This window comes from Barbus barbus, assembly GCF_936440315.1.
Source record: "Barbus barbus genome assembly, chromosome: 10".
Classification (NCBI taxonomy): Eukaryota; Metazoa; Chordata; class Actinopteri; order Cypriniformes; family Cyprinidae; genus Barbus; species Barbus barbus.
In genome coordinates this window covers 30157170-30180641 of record NC_136738.1, presented here as the reverse complement: position 1 = coordinate 30180641, position 23472 = coordinate 30157170, and the positions used below count along the sequence as shown (strand labels likewise).

General features: G+C 35.1%; 1 protein-coding gene across 1 annotated transcript in view; it reads left to right on the top strand.

Annotated features, from left to right (window-relative positions):
* Positions 1 to 285: 285 nt before the first annotated feature.
* LOC306875658 (sodium channel protein type 1 subunit alpha-like) overlaps positions 286 to 23472 on the top strand; it is a gene marked incomplete at both ends in the record, with an annotated part of 33178 nt that continues 9991 nt past the window's right edge. The window contains 17 exons of the mRNA XM_079426340.1: positions 286 to 549; positions 959 to 1110; positions 1941 to 2021; positions 2114 to 2242; positions 3390 to 3481; positions 4753 to 4992; positions 7181 to 7244; positions 7380 to 7521; positions 7812 to 8018; positions 8231 to 8482; positions 9533 to 9898; positions 10955 to 11081; positions 13438 to 13676; positions 14683 to 14847; positions 15962 to 16318; positions 16395 to 16826; positions 22682 to 22814. Of these exons, the coding sequence (XP_079282466.1) occupies positions 286 to 549; positions 959 to 1110; positions 1941 to 2021; positions 2114 to 2242; positions 3390 to 3481; positions 4753 to 4992; positions 7181 to 7244; positions 7380 to 7521; positions 7812 to 8018; positions 8231 to 8482; positions 9533 to 9898; positions 10955 to 11081; positions 13438 to 13676; positions 14683 to 14847; positions 15962 to 16318; positions 16395 to 16826; positions 22682 to 22814 (3442 nt within the window). The remainder of the gene's footprint in view (positions 550 to 958; positions 1111 to 1940; positions 2022 to 2113; positions 2243 to 3389; positions 3482 to 4752; positions 4993 to 7180; positions 7245 to 7379; positions 7522 to 7811; positions 8019 to 8230; positions 8483 to 9532; positions 9899 to 10954; positions 11082 to 13437; positions 13677 to 14682; positions 14848 to 15961; positions 16319 to 16394; positions 16827 to 22681; positions 22815 to 23472) is intronic.

Below are 23472 nucleotides of genomic sequence, written 5' to 3'. Positions count from 1 at the left end.
CTGTATTTATTTATTTGTGTGACATACATAACCCTTATTCCTGAAGAGCCCTGTTTCTGATAGCTGATGGTTTTGAGTATGGCAAGGCATGTCCATCACTTATAGGATGCTTTTTCTCTTTGTGGTTCCGGGAGGATTTTATAGAAAGCTAACATACAGTTACCGATCACATTTAATGTGTTTCTGTCCCTCTGACTCAGTCTTTCTCTCTCTTTCTCTGTGGTTCTGCCAGTTGTTTCTCATGCAGACATGTAGAGAATCACTCTGAAGTTTCAGGATGAGAAAATGGCGCATTCGTTTACTCCACCAGGACCTAAAAGTTTCCGTAAGTTCACCCGTGAATCTCTTAAGGCCATCGAGAGCCGGATCGCTGAGGACAACTCCAGGAAGTCCAAGGACAAGCAGGAGAGAAATAAAGACGATGAATGCAGGAAACCCAACAGCGGCTTGGAGGCCGGGAAAAATCTGCCCTTCATATACGGAGACGTTCCCAGAGGACTGGTGTCCACACCACTGGAGGACCTGGACCAGTTCTACAGCAATCAGGCAGTGAGTTTGGATTTATATTTCTCAAAGGTACTGCGAGGGGTCCAAAGCATCACCCTGAAGACTGAGATTTAAAGTCTTAATTAAATCTAAGAAAAAATGTAAAAGAAAGACATGGAAAGAAACTTTATAGATGTTTTTGAAATTTGAAACATGTAAAATAAAATAAAAAAAATGGAAAATAGGCCCTTTGCACTTAGCATTTATATATGTGTGTGTATTTATTTATTATATATATATATATATACATGTGTGTATATATATAAAATGTATTTATTTGTGTGTATATATATATATATATATATATATATATATATGTGTGTGTGTGATTTATGTATTTTTTTTATTTTGCTGACTGTTTTGTCCATCTTTAATGACAATTATTCATCTTCTTCATCTACCTCTTGTTTAGACTTTTATTGTAGTGAACAAAAAAAAGACAATCAGCCGTTTCAACGCTACTCCTGCCTTGTATATCTTCAGTCCCTTCAACCTTCTGAGGAGAATATCAATTAAGATTTTGGTACATTCATATCCTTCTCAACTGCTGAAACATGTCTTGCTGTGACGGTTGGGTCTTATGTTTTTACGGTTTAATCCAGGGTGTTTGTGTTGGTAGTTTACAACCCAAAAATGAGTGGTTGAATCAAATTAGATGTCAAATGGACATGTTGTTCTCAGAAATCATTAACAAAACTACACAAGGTCAAAGAAAACATGACCCAAATGGCATTAAAGACAGGTTCGCTTCAGGATAAACATCCTTTGTGTGATGAATTATTAGCAGCTGAGAGCCTGAAACTATGGCTTGATGACTTGATGTCCAATGTAAAATCTGATCCTGAAGCAAAATCAGTTGAGAACCACTTTAACATTTATCAATTTTAAATGGATTATCATTTTACTAGCTACTAGCTACTAAAAAAATCTAATTTCATGTGTTGTGTATTTCAGATTTGTTAATGATTTTGAGAATGATACCTTAAAAACAGTAGTGCTGTAAAATATTATTGCAATTTAAAATAACTTTTCTATTTGAATATATTTCAAAATGTAATTTCTGTGATGCAAAGCTGAAATTTTGCTGCTCAAGAAACATTTTATTATCATTTATGAAAACAGTTGAGCTGCTTCATATTTGTGTGGAAACCATGCTTTTGTTCAGGATTCTTTGATGAATAGAAAGTTCCAAAGAACAGCATATATTTCATTTTTTGTAATACTATAAAAGTCTGCACTATAACTTTTTATCAATTTAATGTGTTCCTAATGGATAAAATAATTCATTTCTTTTAAATTAATTTTCTTTAAAAAAAAAAAAAATACCCCAAACTTTTGAATGGTACTTAGTTATATCACTTAGTTTCCTTAACCGCAGCTTTCACATTGTTCAGTGTGTTTATAATGTTCACTATACTGGCAAACTGCGCTTTCATGGTCTACTCACAACCTCCAGACTGGGCCAAGAACGTAGAGTGAGTTGATCTCTTTACTGTTTTTCAAGTACAGTGTAGAAATATTCACCGTGTTTGCTGAGTGCAGTAACTGAGTGTCTTGTTTTTAACAGGTATGCCTTCACTGGAATATACACTTTTGAAGCACTCACTAAGATCATTGCTAGGGGATTCTGTGTTGGACAGTTTACGTTCCTCAGAGACCCGTGGAACTGGTTGGATTTTATGGTTATAGTCATGGCGTAAGTATGCCAAATCTGTTATTTACCCCGGCCACACTGTTATAAGTTATTGGAATCCATTTATTGTCATTGCTTAAAGGTGAAGAGTGCAATTTTTTATAAGACTGCTGGTTTCCAACTGACCAGTTTTATTCTGCCTTTACGATCGTGCATTAAAATGTAGTCTCTAAAACCACTTTTCTTTTTGGCTGACATCACCAAGACCTCTTGCTTTTCAACTCCCCCGCTGAAATGATCCTACTCCTTTTTTATATGAAACACCCAATTTCACCATCCAGTTTATCTTTAAAATATATCTGAAAATGATGACAGAATGTTCATTATTTTTGCAATTCTGTTTGGTACTAATGGCATAAATTACACTCTTCAACTTTAGTGTTTCATAGTCCATAGAATGGGTCAAAAATGATCATCTTCAGTTGTTACTGTCAGCGTGCAATGATAAGAGTGCTGCAGATGTAAATCTATAGGTTGAAACACATTTCTTTTGAAATGCATTATGAAAGTATTGACTTGATAGATTATATGATTAGAGTAAAACATTTAGTTAAAAAAACCTAACAAATGTTGAATGGGTTCCAAACTTTTCTTTGCTAAGGCTTAAAATGACAGAGAAAGGTTTACTGCAAAAAAAGCAAAAAAATGTTTTAATATAGTTTTTATTATATTTTATTTGAAATAAAAATGTATTATTAAATATGAAATATTTTTATATGCAATATGTTTATACACTCATTTATTAAAACACTTGAATAATATGGCTTTTTAGAGTTTAAATACTTCTGTTTATTTTTTTATTTTTTTTATTTAAGAAGCAGATATAATCTTAAATGATGCATCCTTAACTGATAATTAGTCCACAAAATGCCCATAAAGTGCATTGGCATCTTCAGTGCCCATCAGCTTTATTTGTATCTGTGCATTTGGTCCCACAGGTTTGTTACAGAGTTTATAAACATAGGCAATGTATCAGCTCTCCGCACATTCAGGGTACTCAGAGCAATGAAAACTATTTCCGTAATTCCAGGTAAGCAGAGAACACGTTTAGGTGTGCGACGTCTGTGTGACCCGACTGCAACCCTGTGTCTTGACCTTCCTGTGTGTTGTATGTCTGGCAGTGTTTGATTTCCCACCCTCCATGTTTCAGATATGTAACCGAGTTTGTGGATCTGGGTAGTGTGTCTGCGCTGCGAGCGTTCAGAGTTCTTCGAGCCCTGAAAACTATATCTGTCATCCCAGGTGAGAGTTAGGGCAAAGCTCAGGGTCACAGATGCTGACACTGCTTTCCAAGCATGTCATGTTCTTCTTAAAGAAGTGCTTAAAGGAGTCTTTTTTTCAGACATTTTCCAGTTTTCTTTTCAGGCGTTCTTGCTTTGATTCATGATTTGATGGATGCATGCAAAAAAAAAAAAAGTGATGTCTGTGATTCACATTCAATAAGTCAATTCTTTTTCATCAGTAGTTCAAAAATTAATCAATTTAAGAACGGTTTCTTTTCTTTTTGCTCATGAGTCTTAAATCAGTGTGCTGGTGTACTACAAAAGTACTTAAAGGAATAGTTCACCCATAAAATAAAATAAAAACTGCAGAAAATGACCTCACCCTAATTTGGAGAGATGTAGCATTACATCACTTGCTCACCAATGGATCCTCTGTAGCGAATGGGTGCCGTCAGAATGAGAGTCCAAACAGCTGATAAAAACATCACAATAATCCACAGAACGCTTAATGATGGATTTATTTATTTATTTTTAACAAATGTGCAGCTTTTCACTCTACACTGGAGTGGATTGCTTGTGGATTATTGTGATGTTTTTATCAGCTGTTTGGACTCTCATTCTGACGGCACCCATTCACTGCAGAGGATCCATTGGTGAGCAAGTGATTGCAAAGCAAATTTCTCCAAATCTTTTCCGATGAAGAAACAAACTCATCTACTTCTTGGATGGCCTGATGAGTAAGTTTTCAGCAAATGTTCTTTTTTGGGTGAACCGTTCCTTTAACAATCACTGTGCTTTTGAAATCTGAGCTAGATTTGTTAAGGGCGGTTATTTGATGTTTTTGTTTCTCCTCTCCTTTTGTGATGACTTTATGTTTGTACTGTAGCCGTCTTGCATGTTTTCGTGTAGTCACTGTTTAGTTATTATGAGCAGTTATGTGCATGTGATACATGAAATACTATTGTGAACTTAAGCATTCGGAGATTTACTCTTGTAACATTAAGAGCATATCAGACATATCAATGTTAAAATTTATATACATACATATACACACACATTCATTCAGGGTCCAAAATTAATGTAATGCATTAACTACAAAGTACTGTTTTAAGTTGAAGAGTGTCGCAATGACCTGCGCTGTTTGTCATAACTATACATGAAAACAATTGTTAAATAATTCCGCTTCATATATTATTTTATTAAATATAATTTTATTTTGAAGTGAATTTTGGACCCTGATTACATTAGTGTAAAGTTGGAACGTGACAAGGTGTGCTCTGTTTTGCACAGGGCTGAAAACAATTGTTGGAGCTCTGATCCAGTCAGTGAAGAAGCTGTCAGATGTGATGATCTTGACCCTTTTTTGCCTAAGCGTCTTTGCTTTGGTCGGACTGCAGCTGTTCATGGGAGTTCTACGACAAAAATGTGTGGTCCAGCCATTCAATTCCAGCTTAATTGATTATTTTTCACTTAACCATACAGACGACTGTTACAAAATAAGCAAGTGCAAGGACTACATTAACAATCAGAGTAAGTGCATTTTCATTGTTTTGCTGAATCTGATACAGCTTATTGTAGCTTGTTGTGAAAACTCACCATTAATCGTTCTGCAATTTTTAGTGATATTACAAGTAGATGTAGCTGAAAATATGTCTGAAATTGATTTATTAGGATTAACCCCTTGAGATGTACCATCTCGTTTTCGAGGGGGTCCCACAATGTATCACAATCACAACATAGTAACAAAAAACAAAACAAAACACAAAATTAACATTACATCCATAAACAACAAAACACAAACATTAATTGGGTAAAAAGAAGCACCACAACATTAAAAAATAACTAGTAACAAATATGAAACAAAAAATAAGTCTGAACAGAACACCTAACTTGATCATTTAAAGAAAAAGGTACAAAATATTGTTGTAAATAACTAGGATATTTAAAATGAGCACATTTAAATAGAAATTGAAGCCAGTGTATATGTCGTCTGGTGTGCACAGATGACCACTGAAGTGCATCATACATTATACAATGCAAAGTCTATTATATGCTGTATGAAGAAGAGCAAGATCTAATTTCAAGATCGAAATTTTGTTTAAAATATGTGCACAATAAAGGAATATGCAGTAAGCATGCAGATATTAAACTAAGCAAATCCCTTAAATGCTTTCATGAACCCAAAGGCAGTTAATAGAAAAAAAAACTTGAAAGTTTATTTGTAACAAACTTATTGTTTTTTTTTTTTTTTACACAACATAGAGAGACAAACTGACAGATTGAATTAAGGCTCAAAAAACAATATTGGACCTAGGTTTCATACAAAAATGTTAATTGCTGACTAACATTTTGCCCCATCCGTTTATCCATCCAGCCATACACATGCATCCATACATTTATCCAGCAATACATCCATACGTTTCATCAGAAAACCACATATAAAAGTATATAAATTAGTGACTGCACAACACAGATTTACTTACTTGGTTAGTGAATGAATGAATGATGCATTTATATAGTTAGTGATTTAGAAATGGTACAGAACACTGAAATCATAATAGGGGTATCAACATCACGTAATCCAGAGGGACCGATAATTTGCATCCTAATGCACAAATTTAATCTGAAGAGAGGTTATACTTATAGTACACCTGAAAACTGTCATGAAACTGTTGTGATGTTAGGAACGTTTCGATCAGGGCCAGTATAAACCCAGTGAAGAGTGACAGGTCCAATATACTAACTACAATATAGGCCCGAAGAGGAAATATTGTGAGTGTGTAAGTGATCTGTACATCTGCCAGACAGCCAGCTGTCATCATTCAGCATTATGGACATTTACATTAGGGCCAGCCATGAAAAACCTATTTGAGAGAAAGAGGAAGAGGAATTCCACCTTAATCATAGGGGGCGAAATATGATATCCATTGGAAAGTACTTTAGCAGGATGGGGGAAAGCTATCATAGGAGTGAGGTAATCTGGCTCGCTGCTTGCTGAGGACGATGCCTTCCTCATGTATCATTAAACTGATATATACACAAATTCTGCTGGTATTTTGACATTTCACTCATTTGCATGGGGCTTGGCCCTGCTTCATTAAAAAAACAACAACAAAAACAACATGTACCATTTAATTTGATGGGTTAGAGAGAGGATGGAAAATGGTAAAAAAAAACAAAAAAAAAAAACATCAAAGCATCTAAATGATGACCTTTTTCCTCATTGGTCCATTTTTGACACCAAAAATAATGACGAGAATGGTCATGTATTAAGGCTTTTTTGGGGTGCCCCCCAAAAACAAATAAATAAATAAATAAAAAAGGACCAACATTGAAAATGGTAATATATTGAAACTGGTTCGTTTTTTGCACCAAATTTATTTATTGTTTTTGGTGCCAAAAATGGGCCAATTAAGAAAATGGCCATATATTAATTGACATTTATTGCAATTAAGAAAGGGATCATATGGTCATTTTTGGTGAAAATAAATAATAACCAATGAAAAATATGAAATACAAAAATGAAGAAAATCGGTCATATTGTCATTTTAGTGGGGGAAAAAGTACCAGTGAGTAATTATTATTATTTTTTTATATATATATATGAACCAACCTATAATGTTAACCAAATAAACTCATGGGTTATAGTACAAACCAACTAATACACCTTAGCTTTGTATAAGTTCTGTTATGAATAGTATTCTTCTTTTTCCTGTAGGTAATCATTATATCCAATCAGGAAAGAAAGATGCTTTGATCTGTGGGAAAACTAGTGATGCTGGGTAAGCAACGTGTATCGAATTTTTTCATAAACCTTGGCATTGTCTTCCCTTCAAACATAATTCTCCAAGAGCAGTTGTGTGTTTTTTTACATGCTGAGTTTTTGACAGTCGTTGTCTCACATGTGTGTATTTCAGGCAGTGTCCAGAAAATCTTATCTGTATGAAAGCAAATCCCAATCCAGATTATGGTTACACAAGCTTTGATTCCTTTGGCTGGGCCTTCCTTGCCTTATTCAGACTGATGACTCAAGACTACTGGGAGAATCTTTACCAACAGGTGCTTTTGTTTTGTTTGTCTACGTAGAGGAAACCAATTTTGTATGTTAATTATTTTTTGCAGAATAATTTTTTTTCTATATGATAAAAGTAGACAAAGTCTAGGGCTGTCAATCTTAAAAAAGGACAAAACCCCACCATGTAATATTGCTGGTGAACCCTCCATTGTGTTCAAAACTATTGTTTCACGGGAAATCCACTTTCATTGTATAGAAAAGAAGATAATCATACAGAATGTACATGAATAGCTTCCTATGTTTATAATAGACTAATCATGGACTTTTCTTACAGACTCTTCGGGCCGCAGGAAAAACCTACATGATTTTTTTTGTGCTGGTCATTTTCTTGGGATCCTTCTACCTGGTGAATCTGATCCTGGCTGTGGTCGCCATGGCATATGATGAACAAAATCAAGCCACTATTGATGAGGCTTTGAAGAAAGAGGAGGAGTTTAACGCCATGCTCCAGCAGCTGATGAGACAGGAAGAGGAAGCTCAGGTCTGTTGGGTGTTTTCATTAAAACAGGGTATGAATACCATGCAAATGCTAGTTTATGGCACCTTCAACGGCAAAGTAATGGGTTTGATTCTCAGGAAATGCATGAATCGCTAACCAAATGTATTCTTTCAAAGCATCCAAATGCATAAATGTAAATGCCGGAAATCTTTACAAACTGTGTAAGTATAATCTGTTGCGTGATTGCTTGGCAGGCAGTGGCTGAAGCGTCCAAGTGTGATGGGCTGAGTGGAGAAAAGACAGACTCTTCCTCGGACACCTCCAAACTCAGTTCCAAAAGTGCCAAAGAAAGACGCAACCACAGGAAAAAGAGACAGCGTCAGGGGGAAGGCGAGAAAGAGGAGGATTCCAACAGGGAGGGAACTGATAGAAAGACCAGCTTCCGTTTAACAGCTGATGGAAAAATCCGGCTCTCACGTGAAAGGACTTACACGTCTCCACATCAGGTTAGAAAAATCTCATCAGCTGTGTGGTTTTATTTGATGCTTACCATAGCAATAAGGAAATGTCATTGGCTTAAACACAGCAGACAACAGTCATATCAGTGTTTGTGAAATCAGAATAATTATGGAAATGTCTTATTGTTTAAGTGTGCTATTACAGTTTTAGAATAGAACAGGAGAGACAAACTTTGACATTTTTTGGTAATGAGGAATGAGATTTGAAAGGTGTACAGGAATGATATATAGATGGGTCTACTCTACATATCTGATTCATGATTTAGAATTTCTGATCCAGTTCATAATAAATTCATGATATTTCTTTGCTTTGAGAAGAAAAACTTCATCTAAACTTCTTCAAAACTAAAGACACACCTTCTCCTACGTCATTGTTCTTTTTCATATTCAACATAATCATCAACAACACCTTTATCTTCATAATCATCAAGATATTGACCATTTTTGCCACTTTTGTTCTCTCCTGCCATTGCTTGTCCAACTGACCAACTCATAATTTTCTTTAAAATGTTTAGATTTAAATTTTTGTTATTCTTACGTGGGCTGAAATTTTGAATTGCAAACCCCACGATCTGCTACTTTTCTTTAAAAATTGTTCAATTATGTAAGAAAATTATTAAAAACTGCTATTAAATACACAGATGGAACTTCTAAATATATATATATATATATTTCTTTTTTTTTACCATATTTTTGGATTATTACTGTAAAATGAAATAAAAAAGTAACATTAGCTATTAGTATAAAGTTTTAATAATCAAGTCCAATCGTAAAGATAACGACCCAGAGGAACAAAATCCCTGGAATCCCTGATTTTCACTGGGGGGGGGTTTTCCAGCTGATAAACAAAAACATTATCAGCCAAACAATTATCATACACTGGTGTGGATGCTTATATTAGTTATTGGTATAGTTACATATGATAATATGTTCCTAAAGCTGGATTGGCAAATTGAATGTAAATTGGGATTCCTTCCACCAGTTCGTATGCCTTAATTTGTTTGGCAATGTATTTGTAAGGCTTGTTTTTCTCCTCAGTCCCCCCTGAGTTTTCAGGGCTCAATCCTCAGCCCACGTCGGGACAGCAAAGGTAGCGTCTTCAGCTTCCGCGGGCGTGTGCATTCAGAAAACAACTACGCCGATGACGAGCAAAGCATGTGTGAGGAGACGGGCAGCAGGAGAAGCTCTTTGTTTCTACCCTCTCGATCCGATCCGCTTTACAGCACTCATAGCAAAAGCAGTCTGACTCCACGTATACTGTTGCCGTCTAACGGAAAAGCGCGGTACATGGTCGACAGCAATGGCATGGTGATAGTGTCAGGTGGAGCGTCTTCACCCAACTCGCCCTCTGGAATGCTGACACCAGAGGTGTCCAGAAAAAGAACAACATTTGACGACAATTGCGTAAGCACATATGATGCATGTGCTGTTGCTGTGGTGCAATGCAATAATAATTTTCTCTTTATGTAACATAAATATGTGTACCCTTTTTGTTTTTTTCTTTTTGCCCTTTTTTTTGTTTTTTTTGCATTTTTTGCTGACTTTGGGTGAAAATCTGCAGAATTCTGTGCGATGGATTTAAATAAAGAAAGAGCTGCATAAGCAAATGCTAAATATTTTTTAAAAAATTGCAGGGAACTTATGAGTGATCAGATTCACTTTCAGCAGAAATCTGCAGAGATTCCTGTGGAAGTTCATTGCATGCAGATTCTGTGAGCCTGCGAATCAGGTTGTTTTCCAGAATTACAGCATGTCATCAGCATTTAAAATCAATTCATTTGTCAATTATTTGTTTAGTTATCAATTAATCATATAAAAAAGCAAAATACAAATTTTTTCCAGCTTTTTATTCAAAAGCGTGTCAAAGCATGCATTTAAAGCATGTTATTGTACATACTGTCAAATTAGTTAAATTATGACTTTTAAAATTAAATTGTAACTTCTTTTACCACTTTTATTAACTTTTGTATTATATAAAGCATTTCACTGTATTGTATAAACATTTGTAATGTTGTGATGTTTTTAAATAAATAATAGTGGCATTTAGCACAAACGAAAGTGATTAAAATGTCCAGAATGAGATAGCAGTGCTTGCAAGGCAGCAAAAGAATCGTGTTAATCTGAAGGAAAATAAAAAAAATTTCCACCAGCCATTTTTATTTTTCCAATTCAAATGTAGAAAAATAATCTATATATATAAAATTGCTGTGATGCTTTTCACTGGATCCAAAAAATCTGAAGTTGATCATCACGCATAAGATGTTATGTTTCAAAACATGTTTTGTCATTTATTTATCGTTTTTAATTTTTTTCACATTTTTGTGAAATATCAATCTGAGATGTTTTACAGTTTGCATAAAAGAATGATTGATGAATAGCAATATATTGCTGCCTTGCAAACACTGAGGCACCATCGTAACATTTGTTGATGTATTTTCTGTCGATGTGATCTCTTTACAGTTTGACACAGATGAAGAAAATCGACCCCGATGTTATTCAAAGAATTTGTCAAGGGCTTTTCTATATGACGAATCAGCGAGACAGCGAGTTATGAGCGTAGCAAGTACCAGCAACAACACGACTGACCGTAAGAAGCCCTAAATGACCAACACACTTATGGGCCAATCACACAGCTTTGAAATGTGTTTTTTGCTTTGAAAAATGTGAGACTCAGACAGTGGAACGGGGAAGGAAATGCAAAGTCTGGAGATGCATTTTTAAAAATGGGAACTTATAATTTGAGTGCTGTGTTTTGGGAGTGAGACACTGCAAAAGTAGCAAGTGTAACGGTCAAACACGTCTGTCTAGCGCATGTTTTCATAGAAAAACTATGGAAAGTATCACTTAGGAAACTAGTAAAAATGCAATCTGTGTGAATGAGCCCTGTACAAGAAACTCCATGTGAGGCATAATTGTTAGCTTTTTCTCTGTAATTTTAAGAAATAGTTGAAATTGTTAAATTGTCATCATTTATTCATCCGCATGTTGATTCAAACCTGTATGACTTTTATTCTGCCTTGTAGCACAAAAGTTTTCAAAGTTTTCTCAATACAGCACAATCATTTATATATATATATATATATATATATATATATATATATATATATATATATATATATAAATAGTTCAGAGGCTGTCAAGCTTTAAAAAAAAAGCAAAGGAACCATAAAAGTATCATAAAAATGAGGCTTGAATTTCAGCGCGGGATTGTGGTTATTGCGCATAATTCCTGCTGGTTCAGCGCGTGTAACACGGGATATTCCCGCAAATATTTCACCGTGAAAGACACTCAGGTCAGGTGACAGAATGTAACATTTGAACGTGCTTAAGTCTTACCATTTTTTTTTTATTGCGTTTTTTTTGGCAATTACATGGATAATTTAAAATAACAATAACAAAGAACAAACAAGACAGCAAAATACAGAGGAGGGGATCACAGACATTGTCCACCTTTTTCTTGCCGTAAAAATGGGCGCAGCCATTTGTTAATTCTATGGGTCGAGCTTCTGGTCTCATCCGCGTCCAGCTAGTTTTAGCTGTACAAAACAGTTCGTTTTGCTGCTTGATATTGAAAATTGGTGTGTCTTATATTATCTTAATGTATTATCTTAATTATGATCACTGGTTTGTAGTGCAAAAGATCTTACCGTTTACTGCACATTGTTATTCTCCTCGTCATTTACCTATACCTTTTCTGTGAGCTCACACCCAAAGCACAGAAAGCCGCATCAGGGGAAGTCGTGGCCTAATGGTTAGAGAGCTGGACTTGTAATCCAAAGGTTGCGGGTTCGAGTCTCAGGCCGGCAGGAATTGTAGGTGGGGGGAGTGAATGTCCAGCGCTCTCTCCACCCTCAATACCACGACTGAGGTGCCCTTGAGCAAGGCACCGAACCCCCAACTGCTCCCCGGGCGCTGCAGCATAAAATGGCTGCCCACTGCTCCGGGTGTGTGTTCACTGCTGTGTGTGTGCACGTTGGATGGGTTAAATGCAGAGCACGAATTCCGAGTATGGGCCACCATACTTGGCTGAATGTCACTTAATTAATTTTTAATTAATTTAATTAATTTCATCTCAAACAACACACGATTACAGAATTAAGTTATGTTTTGCGCACAAAAACATACAAAAAAAGGCCCGTCTTGATGAGTATTTATGTAAACACAGTCCATACTAAAACATGGTCGGTATTTAGGCTATTAATTGAATATAAACATTTGAGAAACAAAACTTATGTGTAGCAGTATATGTTAGATCCATGCATGACATCTTAAAGAGACAGGAATGACTGTCTGTCATTAATGTTTTGTGTTATTTTAGGGTTAAATAGATTTCTCAGTTTCTGTAGTATTTCTGTACCTGAATGGTACTGTTAAACCTACCTGAGAAACTTAAAGCACAGTTCATTTCAGTTATGTCTTGTTATTGTATTTGTTTGTGCCATTGCTTGTCATTTCTTTGTTCTTGTTTTATTACTGACTGTTTACTTCAAATTCAATTCAGAGTTTGAAATCAAAGTTCATCTTCCTCACAATATGCATATGAATCAACAACATTATGAACTACAAAACACAAATACACTGCATGACGAAAAATTTAGGTTAGATGATTTTAAAATGTCTAAAAATATATCCTAACTCCCCCATAAGAGTAACCTAAAGGTGGGAATTTTTCTAAACGAAATTCAGTCCCTGTGTTCCTGATATTTAAAGCCATATAACAACTTTGTTTGAGGAATAGACTGAAGATTAATGGTGCTTTAATTGTCTTTTTGAACTTTGACAGCCCTAGTTTTCATTGACTCTCATAGTGGCCCTTTTCATTTTCACAGATTATTTTTTTTTTAATGAAGTTCTCGTTTCCTCATTTCTGTTCGCTCCAAATGTTGTCAAAATTCATACTAGTTCAAATGCAGCTTTCAGATTGTTGTCTTCATTTTCTGTAGTGTCGGAGATCTGGAAAGAGAAGTGTGTGGAGTACTGGTTCGAGTTTGCAGAGCGTTATCTGATATGGGATTGCAGTCCCACATGGCTGAAGATAAAGAAAATTGTCCACATGGTTATGATGGACCCCTTTGCAGATTTGTTTATCACCATTTGCATCGTGATAAACACAGCATTCATGGCCATGGAGTATCACCCCATGCAGAGTGATTATATTAAAATGCTTTCCACAGCCAATGTGGTATGAACATTTTAGCAGCATTTTACATTTACATTTATTCATTTAGCTGACGCTTTTATCCAAAGCGACTTACAATTGCTATATATATATATGTCAGAGGTCGCACGCCTCTGGAGCAACTAGGGGTTAAGTGTCTTGCTCAGGGACACATTGGTGTCTCACAGTGGATTCGAACCCGGGTCTCTCACACCAAAGGCATGTGTCTTATCCACTGCGCCTTCACCACCCCATTTTACTGAATATGTACAATACTGTGAAGCGTTATTCTAGAAAGAGTTACTGTTATTAGTGTGCAACCCCACTGAAATGAAGGAGTGTGAATTTACTAATTAAAATAATTGTATGAAAGTGTTAAAACAGTATTTTAAATTCTAAGAATATAAACCACTTTATTTGTAGTGATGTTTTTTTCATAAATGTGATCAATGAATCCACATTAAATACGTAATGATTTTTTATTACAAATTTATTCCATGGACAGCTATAGTTTTGTAAAACACTTAATTGTTGTTAATTTAAAAAAATAAATTATTTTCATAGGTACAATTGATTTATGTACAACCGCCATGTTTGTAGTTCTTTAACACTTTTTTATGCATGCTTGTAGTTCTAATCGAAAATTAGCCATTAGAGTGTGCATCGATCTGCACTTCGAATCCTAACCTGAAGTAGTAGACCATCCGTTAATCTTTGGCATACTTTTTTAAACATAGTATGATTTGGGACATACTAATTCTATTTTCGAATACTATTTAGGATGCAAATTGGGTAAGGTGTTAAAACAGTATTTTAACTATGTTTTGCATTTTAATAAGAGTATGCACCACTTTACCTGCGGTGATGTTTTAGAAATTATTATTAATAAAGGCCAATCTACATATGTAAAGATTTCATCACAATTTAGACAGTAGATGTCTCTAGTTTTGTAAATAAATAATAATAATTATTATTATTATGTTGTTGTTGCTATTCATTTAAAAAGCTTGAATTATCTCCTTGCCTGCAGGTTTTCATAGCCATCTTTACAGCAGAAATGATACTCAAGATCATTGCGTTGGACCCGTACATGTACTTTCAGGAAGGCTGGAATATCTTCGACAGCATCATAGTCACGCTGAGTCTTCTGGAACTTTGTTTGCCTGGAATCGGTTTTCTTAGGCCGTTCAGACTGGTAAGAGTATCTCATTACACCTAATGGCTCTGTTCTAAAACCTATATAAAGTCTTATAAGAGGCAGCATAGGTGCCCTTTCAATCTGAGGGCTGTTTCCAAAGGTACTATATGAATTGCTGTCTTCAAAGTTGGCCGATATCTAAGGTTGTGTCACAATGAGGAATTTTCACTTGAACTGCCAACATTTTACTGGCTCTACCTCAAAAAGTATATATATTTAGCAGTTCATTTATATATTTATTAGCATATTAAATTACATTTTTCTTGATAGAAATTTTGTTTCCCATGTTTACTTGGAAAATTAACGTGCATACATTTTGGGAAGTTGACGTGTTATACTTCAACTAAATCAATTTTAGCACCATTTTGCTCAATATTTTATATTATTTATATCTATATAGTGAACTAATAAAATTAACATCTTGATGTTGTTTAAATTCAGAAATCATTTTAAAGTGCTGGTATGGTGCTTAAGAAACATTTCTTATATTATTATGTTACTTTATGTTGAAAACAGTATTTTTCTGGAAACTAATAAATTTTTTCAGAATATGTTTAATAGAAAGTTCAAAAGAAAAGCATTTATTTAAAATATAAATATTTTCTAACATCACAGGAATAAATGAAAAAGTAAAAACTAAATAAGTAGTCCACAGCGTATTTTTATTCAAATAAATTGTTAAGAGACTTTTTTCAAAAACATTAAAGTATCTTAAAGAACCCCAAACTTTTGAACAGTACTTTATATAAATAATAAATGAATAAAACACTACAAACTAAAAGCAATAATTTTAAATTGAAGTGAATTTAAGCATCACAGCATTACAATGTACATCATAAAAAATAGTTTTATTTATACAAATTTAAGTGAGATTTGCTAAAGACTATATTTAACATTGCTATTATTATTTTTTTATAAATATTATAATATATATATATATTTTTAAAGATTATCTTTAAATCAGCATTAGATGATTTCAAAGGTAATCTGAATCTAAAACTACAGGACATTAGCATATCAGCAGATTCTAATAAATGTAAAAAAAAATAAAAATCTATATTGTGCATCTCTACTTGCTCATACTAATCTTTTATGCCCCTTATTGTCACAGCTGAGAGTCTTCAAACTAGCTAAGTCCTGGCCGACTCTGAACATGCTGATCAAGATCATTGGCAACTCACTAGGTGCCTTGAGCAATCTGACGCTTGTGCTGGCCATCATCGTCTTCATCTTCGCTGTGGTGGGCATGCAACTCTTCGGGAAGAGCTACCGAGACTGTGTATGTAAGATTTCTGAGGATTGCGTGCTTCCTCGCTGGCACATGAACGATTTCTTCCACTCGTTCCTGATCGTCTTCAGAGTGTTGTGTGGAGAGTGGATTGAGACCATGTGGGACTGCATGCAAGTGGCAGGACAGCACTTGTGCTTGATTGTGTTCATGATGGTCATGGTGATTGGAAATCTGGTGGTATGTAAAGTTACTTAGCACAAAAAAAAAATCTGAATTGTGTCAACCTGTAATTGGTTTCTTCCAAATTTTGCAGGTTTTGAACCTGTTCCTCGCTCTGCTGCTCAGCTCATTCAGTGCCGACAACCTCACAGCCCCCGGAGAAGATGTTGAAAAGAACAACCTGCAGATAGCGGTTGGTCGAATCAAGAAAGGTTTTGCTGTAGTCAAGCCCTGCCTTCAGAATTTCTTCCGGAGTGGCTGTATAAGAAAGAGGAAGCCAAAAAAGAAAACCGTAGATGGGAACATGATTTTGAGAAACTGCAAGGGAATAAATGATAACTCCAACCACACCACACTAGAGCTGGTTAAAGGCATTGGAAGTACGGGCATGAATAGTGACACAGAGGATTTTATCAGCAACCCAAGCTTGACCGTCAGTGTCCCGATCGCTGTTGAGGAGTCTGACTTTGAGTGCCTCAACACTGAGGATTTCAGCAGCCTTTCTTCAGACCTAGAGGATAAAGAGGTAAGCTTACTTCTATTTTTCAGTTTTCATTTTTTCAAACCTCTGACTGACCAGGGAGATAAGCAGATATGAAGTCCCCTTTACGTATACATTTTTAACCCTTGTGCCATCATTTTTTTTCTTTCATTTTGGCTGTGTTAATGCAAACAGAACCAATTTTGTCACAAATGTGTATTTTTATTGTTAGTATTATTCACTCTCATTTCCTTTCATACCTAAACTAGGTATAAAATATTGCTATACTCAGGACCTTAAAGGGATAGTTCACCCAAAAATAAAAATTACTCCATAATTTACTCACCCTCAAGCCTTCCTATGTGTTTATGACTTTCTTATGTCAGACGAATACAATCAGTTATATATAAAAATGTCCTGGCTCTTCCAAGCTTTATGATAGCAGTGAATGAGTGATATTCAGTATGTCCAATAAACTGCGTCCATCCGTTATAAAAAAGTGGTCCACTTGAGCGTGAGTGAATCATGGGGTGATTTTCATTTTTGGGTGAACTATCCCTTTAAGGGAAAAATGTCCCCTTTGAAAATCATTAAAACAGCAATATGTAACCAATTTTAATGCATCTTTACTGTAATAGAGATTTGATTTCATTCTAATATGCTGATTTGCTGCTCAAGTAACATTTCTTATTATTATCAATGTTGAAAACAGTTGTGCTGCTGTGGGATTTTTTCCTGGATATTTTGATTAACAAAGTTCAAAGGAACTACGTATATTTAAAGTAGAAATCTTTTGTAATATTAATATTGTAATAAATGTATTTACTGTCACTTTTGCTTAATTTAAAGCATCCTTGGTGAAAAAGGCTGTTCATTTCTTTTATTAAAAAAATCTTACTGACCCCAAACTTTGGAACGGTAGGGTATTATGTAAGAGTTAACAGAAGCATTTCTGACATTAGCTGAATTTTAAAGCATTGATACATTACATAATTCAGTTTTTTTTTGTCATTTAATGCATAAAGATAAAGTGTATGGTTTGCATCCCTTCTCTATTAATATTCCCTCAGTATAAGATGTTATTAGGGTTTAGAAGAGCTTGTATTTGGGGAAAGAAGTGAGATACCAATTAATAATGCATTGAAATAATTGAATAAATAATTGCATATTGTTCATTTGAACCAGGTGAGCAAATTATGAGAGCAATATCTGACATGGCACTTAAATGAGGGGAATTATCAACATTTGACTTTAGTAGTCATCTGATCTCAGTGCATCTTGGGTGCATTTACTCCTGGCTTTTGATGTGATCAAGTGTAATCCGATCGTGATCCGATCATTGAAAATGCATTAATACCACAAGAAGGGGACCCTAAAGTATGTTTGACACGACAAGTGGTTTTCCGACACCACTTCAAATGGTGGTTGTGTGAATTTTATTTGCAGTATGACCGCAATGCACCCTAACTTGTGGAAATAAACTGCTATTGATGGCATATTATATAATTTACATCATTACATGCTTCAGGCTGGTATAATGCACACATCATGTAGGGTAGATGCCATATTTAATTTATGTTGGCTTAAGGTCCTAGTTCATGTCTAAATACCTGAATAACAGTGCAAATGATGTCTTATGTCAAATAAAGTCATTCGGTGTAGTTATTGTCACGTACATGGTGCCAAAATTAAAGCTTTTCAGTAGTGTCACTGAATTTCTCATTTTTCCTGTGGGGTTAATTGCAGTAAGTGCGTTGTGGATTACATCAACATGAAGCTTGACCCATTACGGAAGAGAGGTCAGGGAATATCAGTCTTCAGATCGCATTATCTGCCATTTAAGTGCTGAGTGTGAATGTTAGCCTCATGATAACACGCTCATTTGCTCTCTGCTGGGAAACGACGATGTGGCCATCTGTGGTTTTTGGCATATAATCATCTATACACTGATCATTTGTATGCCAATCTCTATTAAATTGTTCTAAAATGCCTACCACTTTAGTTTTGTAAAGGGTGATTTGTTTTCAACTGAAACTCAAAAATCCTACATAGGCACTAGGCAGCATTTCAAGGAATGATTGCATAAAACTGCCTCCCACAGAAAACTGAATTACCATTTTAATTTACCATGCACCAAGAATTCAGCACATTACAAGAATAGTCAACCCCAAAATTTTAATTCTCTGGAAATTTAGTCAACCTCAGGCCATCCAAGATATAAATGAGTTTGTTTCTTCATTAGAACAGATTTGGAGAAATGTAGCATTACATCACTTGCTCACCAATGGATCCTCTGCAGTGAATGGGTGCCGTCAGAATGAGAGTCCAAACAGCTGATAAAAACATCACAATAATCCACTCCACTCCAGTATATAAACTAACATTTTGTGAAGTGAAAAACAAATCCATCATAATAGCATTTCAAATTGCTTCCAGCTAAATTATGAGGCCTCTGTTCATGGTTTCGCTAGTGAAAAAGTTGTCTTGTCTGACTCAAGAGAAAAATATGCACAGATCAACCACCATTTACAAGCCAAAATAGTCCATGTGTCTGGATTTTTGATGTGAGAGGACAACAGGAGACTTTTTCACTGGAGGAAGCGTTGTTATGGATTATGAAAGTGACAGTTTAAAAAGCATTGGTGAGCAAGTGATGTAATGCTACATTTCTCCAAATCTGTTCTAATAAGGAAACAAACTCTTGGATAGCCTGAGGGTAAGCTAATTAATTATTAATTAAAATCCATCCCCCTCCCACTCAAAAAAATCCAAATACCGCCTCCTTATAATAAAATATTTCAATTCACATACTTGCATAGAGTATAATCCAGTCAAAAGAGACAGCATTGACTGTATCCTTTGTGAAGAAGGCGTTCCCATAATGCAACAGGTTCAGTGAAATGGTGGATAAAGCTGGTAAATACTGATAAATATACGAGATTGCATTTCAGTTAGCATGATAATGTAGGCAGCAGACAGCAAGACAGCTCTCTATGTTTTGGACCAGAGCCATGATCTTTGATTGATCACCTCTTAGTAGATCAGCAGATGATTCTGTATTATCGCTCCCATTGATTTATCTGTCATTCTAGCACTCTGACCAATCTTTTTACCTCCAGACAAACCGGTGAGTGGTTTTTCCTTGTTGTCTGTCTCACATCTTTAACGTGATCTGTCTTTGCAGCATTTCTGAGACGCTCACAACGAGAGGTTTACAATGAGAGGAGACCTGTAAGACCTTTTTAATGTGTATCCCAACTAACCGTAATGACAGCTTTTACCATGCATGAAAAAGAATATGTTTCTATCTAATGGATTGTTTGTGAACTTGAAATCCTGCCATAACACTAATATCATTCTTGTTCATGTTCAGTCATAGATAATGGTATTAGCGCTCTCTTTCAATCGTCGCGTTACAGTTGATTTCAGGTCTCTCTGCAAATGCATACACAGCTATACAAAGCTGACAATCAAGAAACGGTTCTTCAGAATTAAATTAATTGGATAAGCCTAATAAAGGATAGCAGTGTTTGACATCGGAGGATTGATTGAAGATTTTGTCTGAACGCAACTTTATAAGTACAGTAAACTGCAGAGCATTGTTAGCAATGCCACACAATGCATGAGCTAAAAATCGCTTTGGATAAAAACGTCTGCCAAATTCATAAATGCATAACACTAACTAGCCAAAGTAATCACCATTATCTGGGAATTCGCTATATTTTATTGAAACATACTACTGTAGATATCCAAACCAATGGCATTATTGCACTGATTGTCAAAATGACATTAGACAGAAAAGGTCTGGGGCCAAACAAGGACTCGAGCTATTCAGACGTCTTGATTGCATATTAATTTCATCATAGCATGCTTGCATCATTCCACAGGCTGCATTAGTTAAAAATCGAACTAATGGTTTTTGCTTAGCAAACTTCACCATGTACCTACTGTAATACAGCAATTAAAGGAATGGTTCACCCAGAAATGAATTTGGCTGAAATTTTCTCTGAAGTGCATGTGCTAAATTACATGCTATTCACCCAATGTGCAATCAGTTCCTACCACTGGTCTATGCAAATTATATTATTTTATATAATTTTAAATGATAGATTGTTGGTTCTTACTGCCTCTGAAGTCTTGTTGGTGTAGTTGCAGTCAACACTATATCCCAGCAGTGTTATTTTAGTGTTATTATTGGTTTTACTTATATACTATCATAGTAATATTTTGAATTAGCTTCTTTTTTTTTTTTTTTTTAGTTTTAGTAAATTTTTATGTAATAGTTTTGTGTTTGTTAGTTATTTAATTGTTTTGTATGTTTTATTTTAGTTCTTCAACTTCAACTTTTTTCTGTTAGTTGCCAAGGCGACATCTCTCATTTTTGTTTTTAAGTCTAAAAAGTTTGATTATTTATTGATTTTCAGCTTTAATTTCAATTACCAAAAATGATCTTTAATAGTTTTAATTGCAGTTAAAACTGATCCACTAGTAGGTCATTCAGTGTATGAAATCAGTGCATTTTCCAAAAAATTATCAGACAAAGAATGTCTTAAATTGTTAATAATTTGCACTCGGCCATCTCATGATTTTACATATAGCTTTGTGAGTGGGTGATTGTGCACTGAAAGACAAAATTAGCTGTAGAAATGATAGGCTTAATATGATTTCAACTTCATTGTTTATTCAACTTTCAGTGTTTGTACAATAAAGTTTGCAAAAAACTTTGAAAGTATATTGTTTTACGCTATAATTCATCTCAGAGCTTATTGGTGTGGTTAATGGCATATTGTTTGGAAACGCATATGAACTACTGTATACTTATATACTAGGGGTGAAACGGTACACGTATTCTTACCGAAACTTTTCGGTCTGGGTCTTTCGGTTCAGTATGGATGTGTACAGAACAAATTCAGCATTGTTTTAACTACTGCACGAATTGGAACTTCTCTGGAAACTTCCAGTTTTATATATTGTTACTTTTGATAAGAAACAAAGTCTAATCTTTCAAATGATGTCCTTTTTTCAGGAAATTCAAACAATAAATGCTATTTTCATAAATGCCTCAGTTCAAACGGCAGCATGGAGCCCTCTTTACTTCTAGTTTTAACACAAAATAAACATGAATTAATCGCTTGATCAGTGATTCAACCGCGGAAAGATGTCAATAAAACTTAATAAAAATATTTTCGTTAAAAAAACCCAATACAAATCTTCTAAACACGTGGCATTCATTTACCTCTGGCAAGTCATCAGTGTCCACAGCTCTTTAGTTTGCTAGAGAAGTTAACTCTAGAGAAGAGCATTTTGTTAGTAGTATAGTTGAGCATAGGTGTTAGTGATGTCCTGATTATTTAATGTATGTTTAAATAAATCTCTTATGAAACAAATATGACAGACACTGTGTAAATGAATATATTTCAACATAAATTTAAAAACTGCATTTTGTGCAATTTATTTTAAAGTTGAGTGTTGATTATTATATTTAAAAATAAACAGTAATTAAATGTAAGTTTGGGCTCTGTTGTTAATTGTAATCTTATAGTAATGTAAAAGGGCTCCCTATAGCGTAAGCTGAGGCAGATTTGTATCTCTAAGAAAATTTGAATTATAAGTGAATTTATTTAAAGAAAGGGCAATTTGTTCATAAACCACTGTTTAAAAAGAAATTTTATGTTTAGTTTTTCCCCCTGCTGTACTGAAACCATACCGAACCGTGACGTCAAAACCGAAGTACATACTGGTTTTAAGCACACGAGATATCACACCAAGCAAGCCTTACTTCTCAGACTTTGCACAGTGACTCAGCAGAAACGACTGACTTCAGAAACCCTGTGCACGTGTATCATCTCCTCGGCGTCGCCATAGTAACGTGTGATGATGTGTCTGTGCTGCTCTTGCAGAAGCTGTCTGACGTGGCTCCCAGCTCTTCGGAGGGCAGCACGGTGGACCTCAGACACTTCGGTAAAGATGGAGAAGATGCTTTGGACTCTGAACTTGAGGAATCTACGGATCCAGAAGCCTGTTTCACACCAGGTGATGCTGCTAATAGTTTGTTCATCATAATAAGAATGTCCTTCAACTCTTACAAAAAAGTTCAGTAGTATCGGTAGTATGGTCCCCCCCCAAAAATCATTTGAAGCCACACTTAAAAATTCTGAAGGGAAATGCACGTGTTGTTTTATTTGTCTATGTGTCACTCAAAGTGAAGACTCGACTCGACAATAGGCAGAATAATACATGGCATACACAAATATTGTTATTACGCGTTTCATCTCTGTTTTTATCAATGCTTTTTGCTATTGAATAAATTGTATGGTTATTAATAATATTTTTCTTTATTACACGTTTTGATACTTAAGTCAGGGTTAAAATGTCTGAATGTCGTAGCATTGGATAACAAAGTGGTGTTTGTTTTAAAGATTTTTTTTTTTTTTACCCATTTTCAGAAAAAAACATTTCACAACAGGAACATTGAACAACAGTTCTTAAGCTGAAAATGAAGACAAAATTTATGGCACCACTTTGCGATTGTAAAGCTTTAGTGTAGCTTGTTCAGAATCAGAATTAGCTTTATTGCCAGGTATGTTTACACATACGAGGAATTTGTTTTAGTGACAGTTCAAAGAGGGAGTGTGCTGGATGTGAGGGGTCCAGAGTGATTTTGCCAGCCCTTTTGCTTACTCTGGATGAG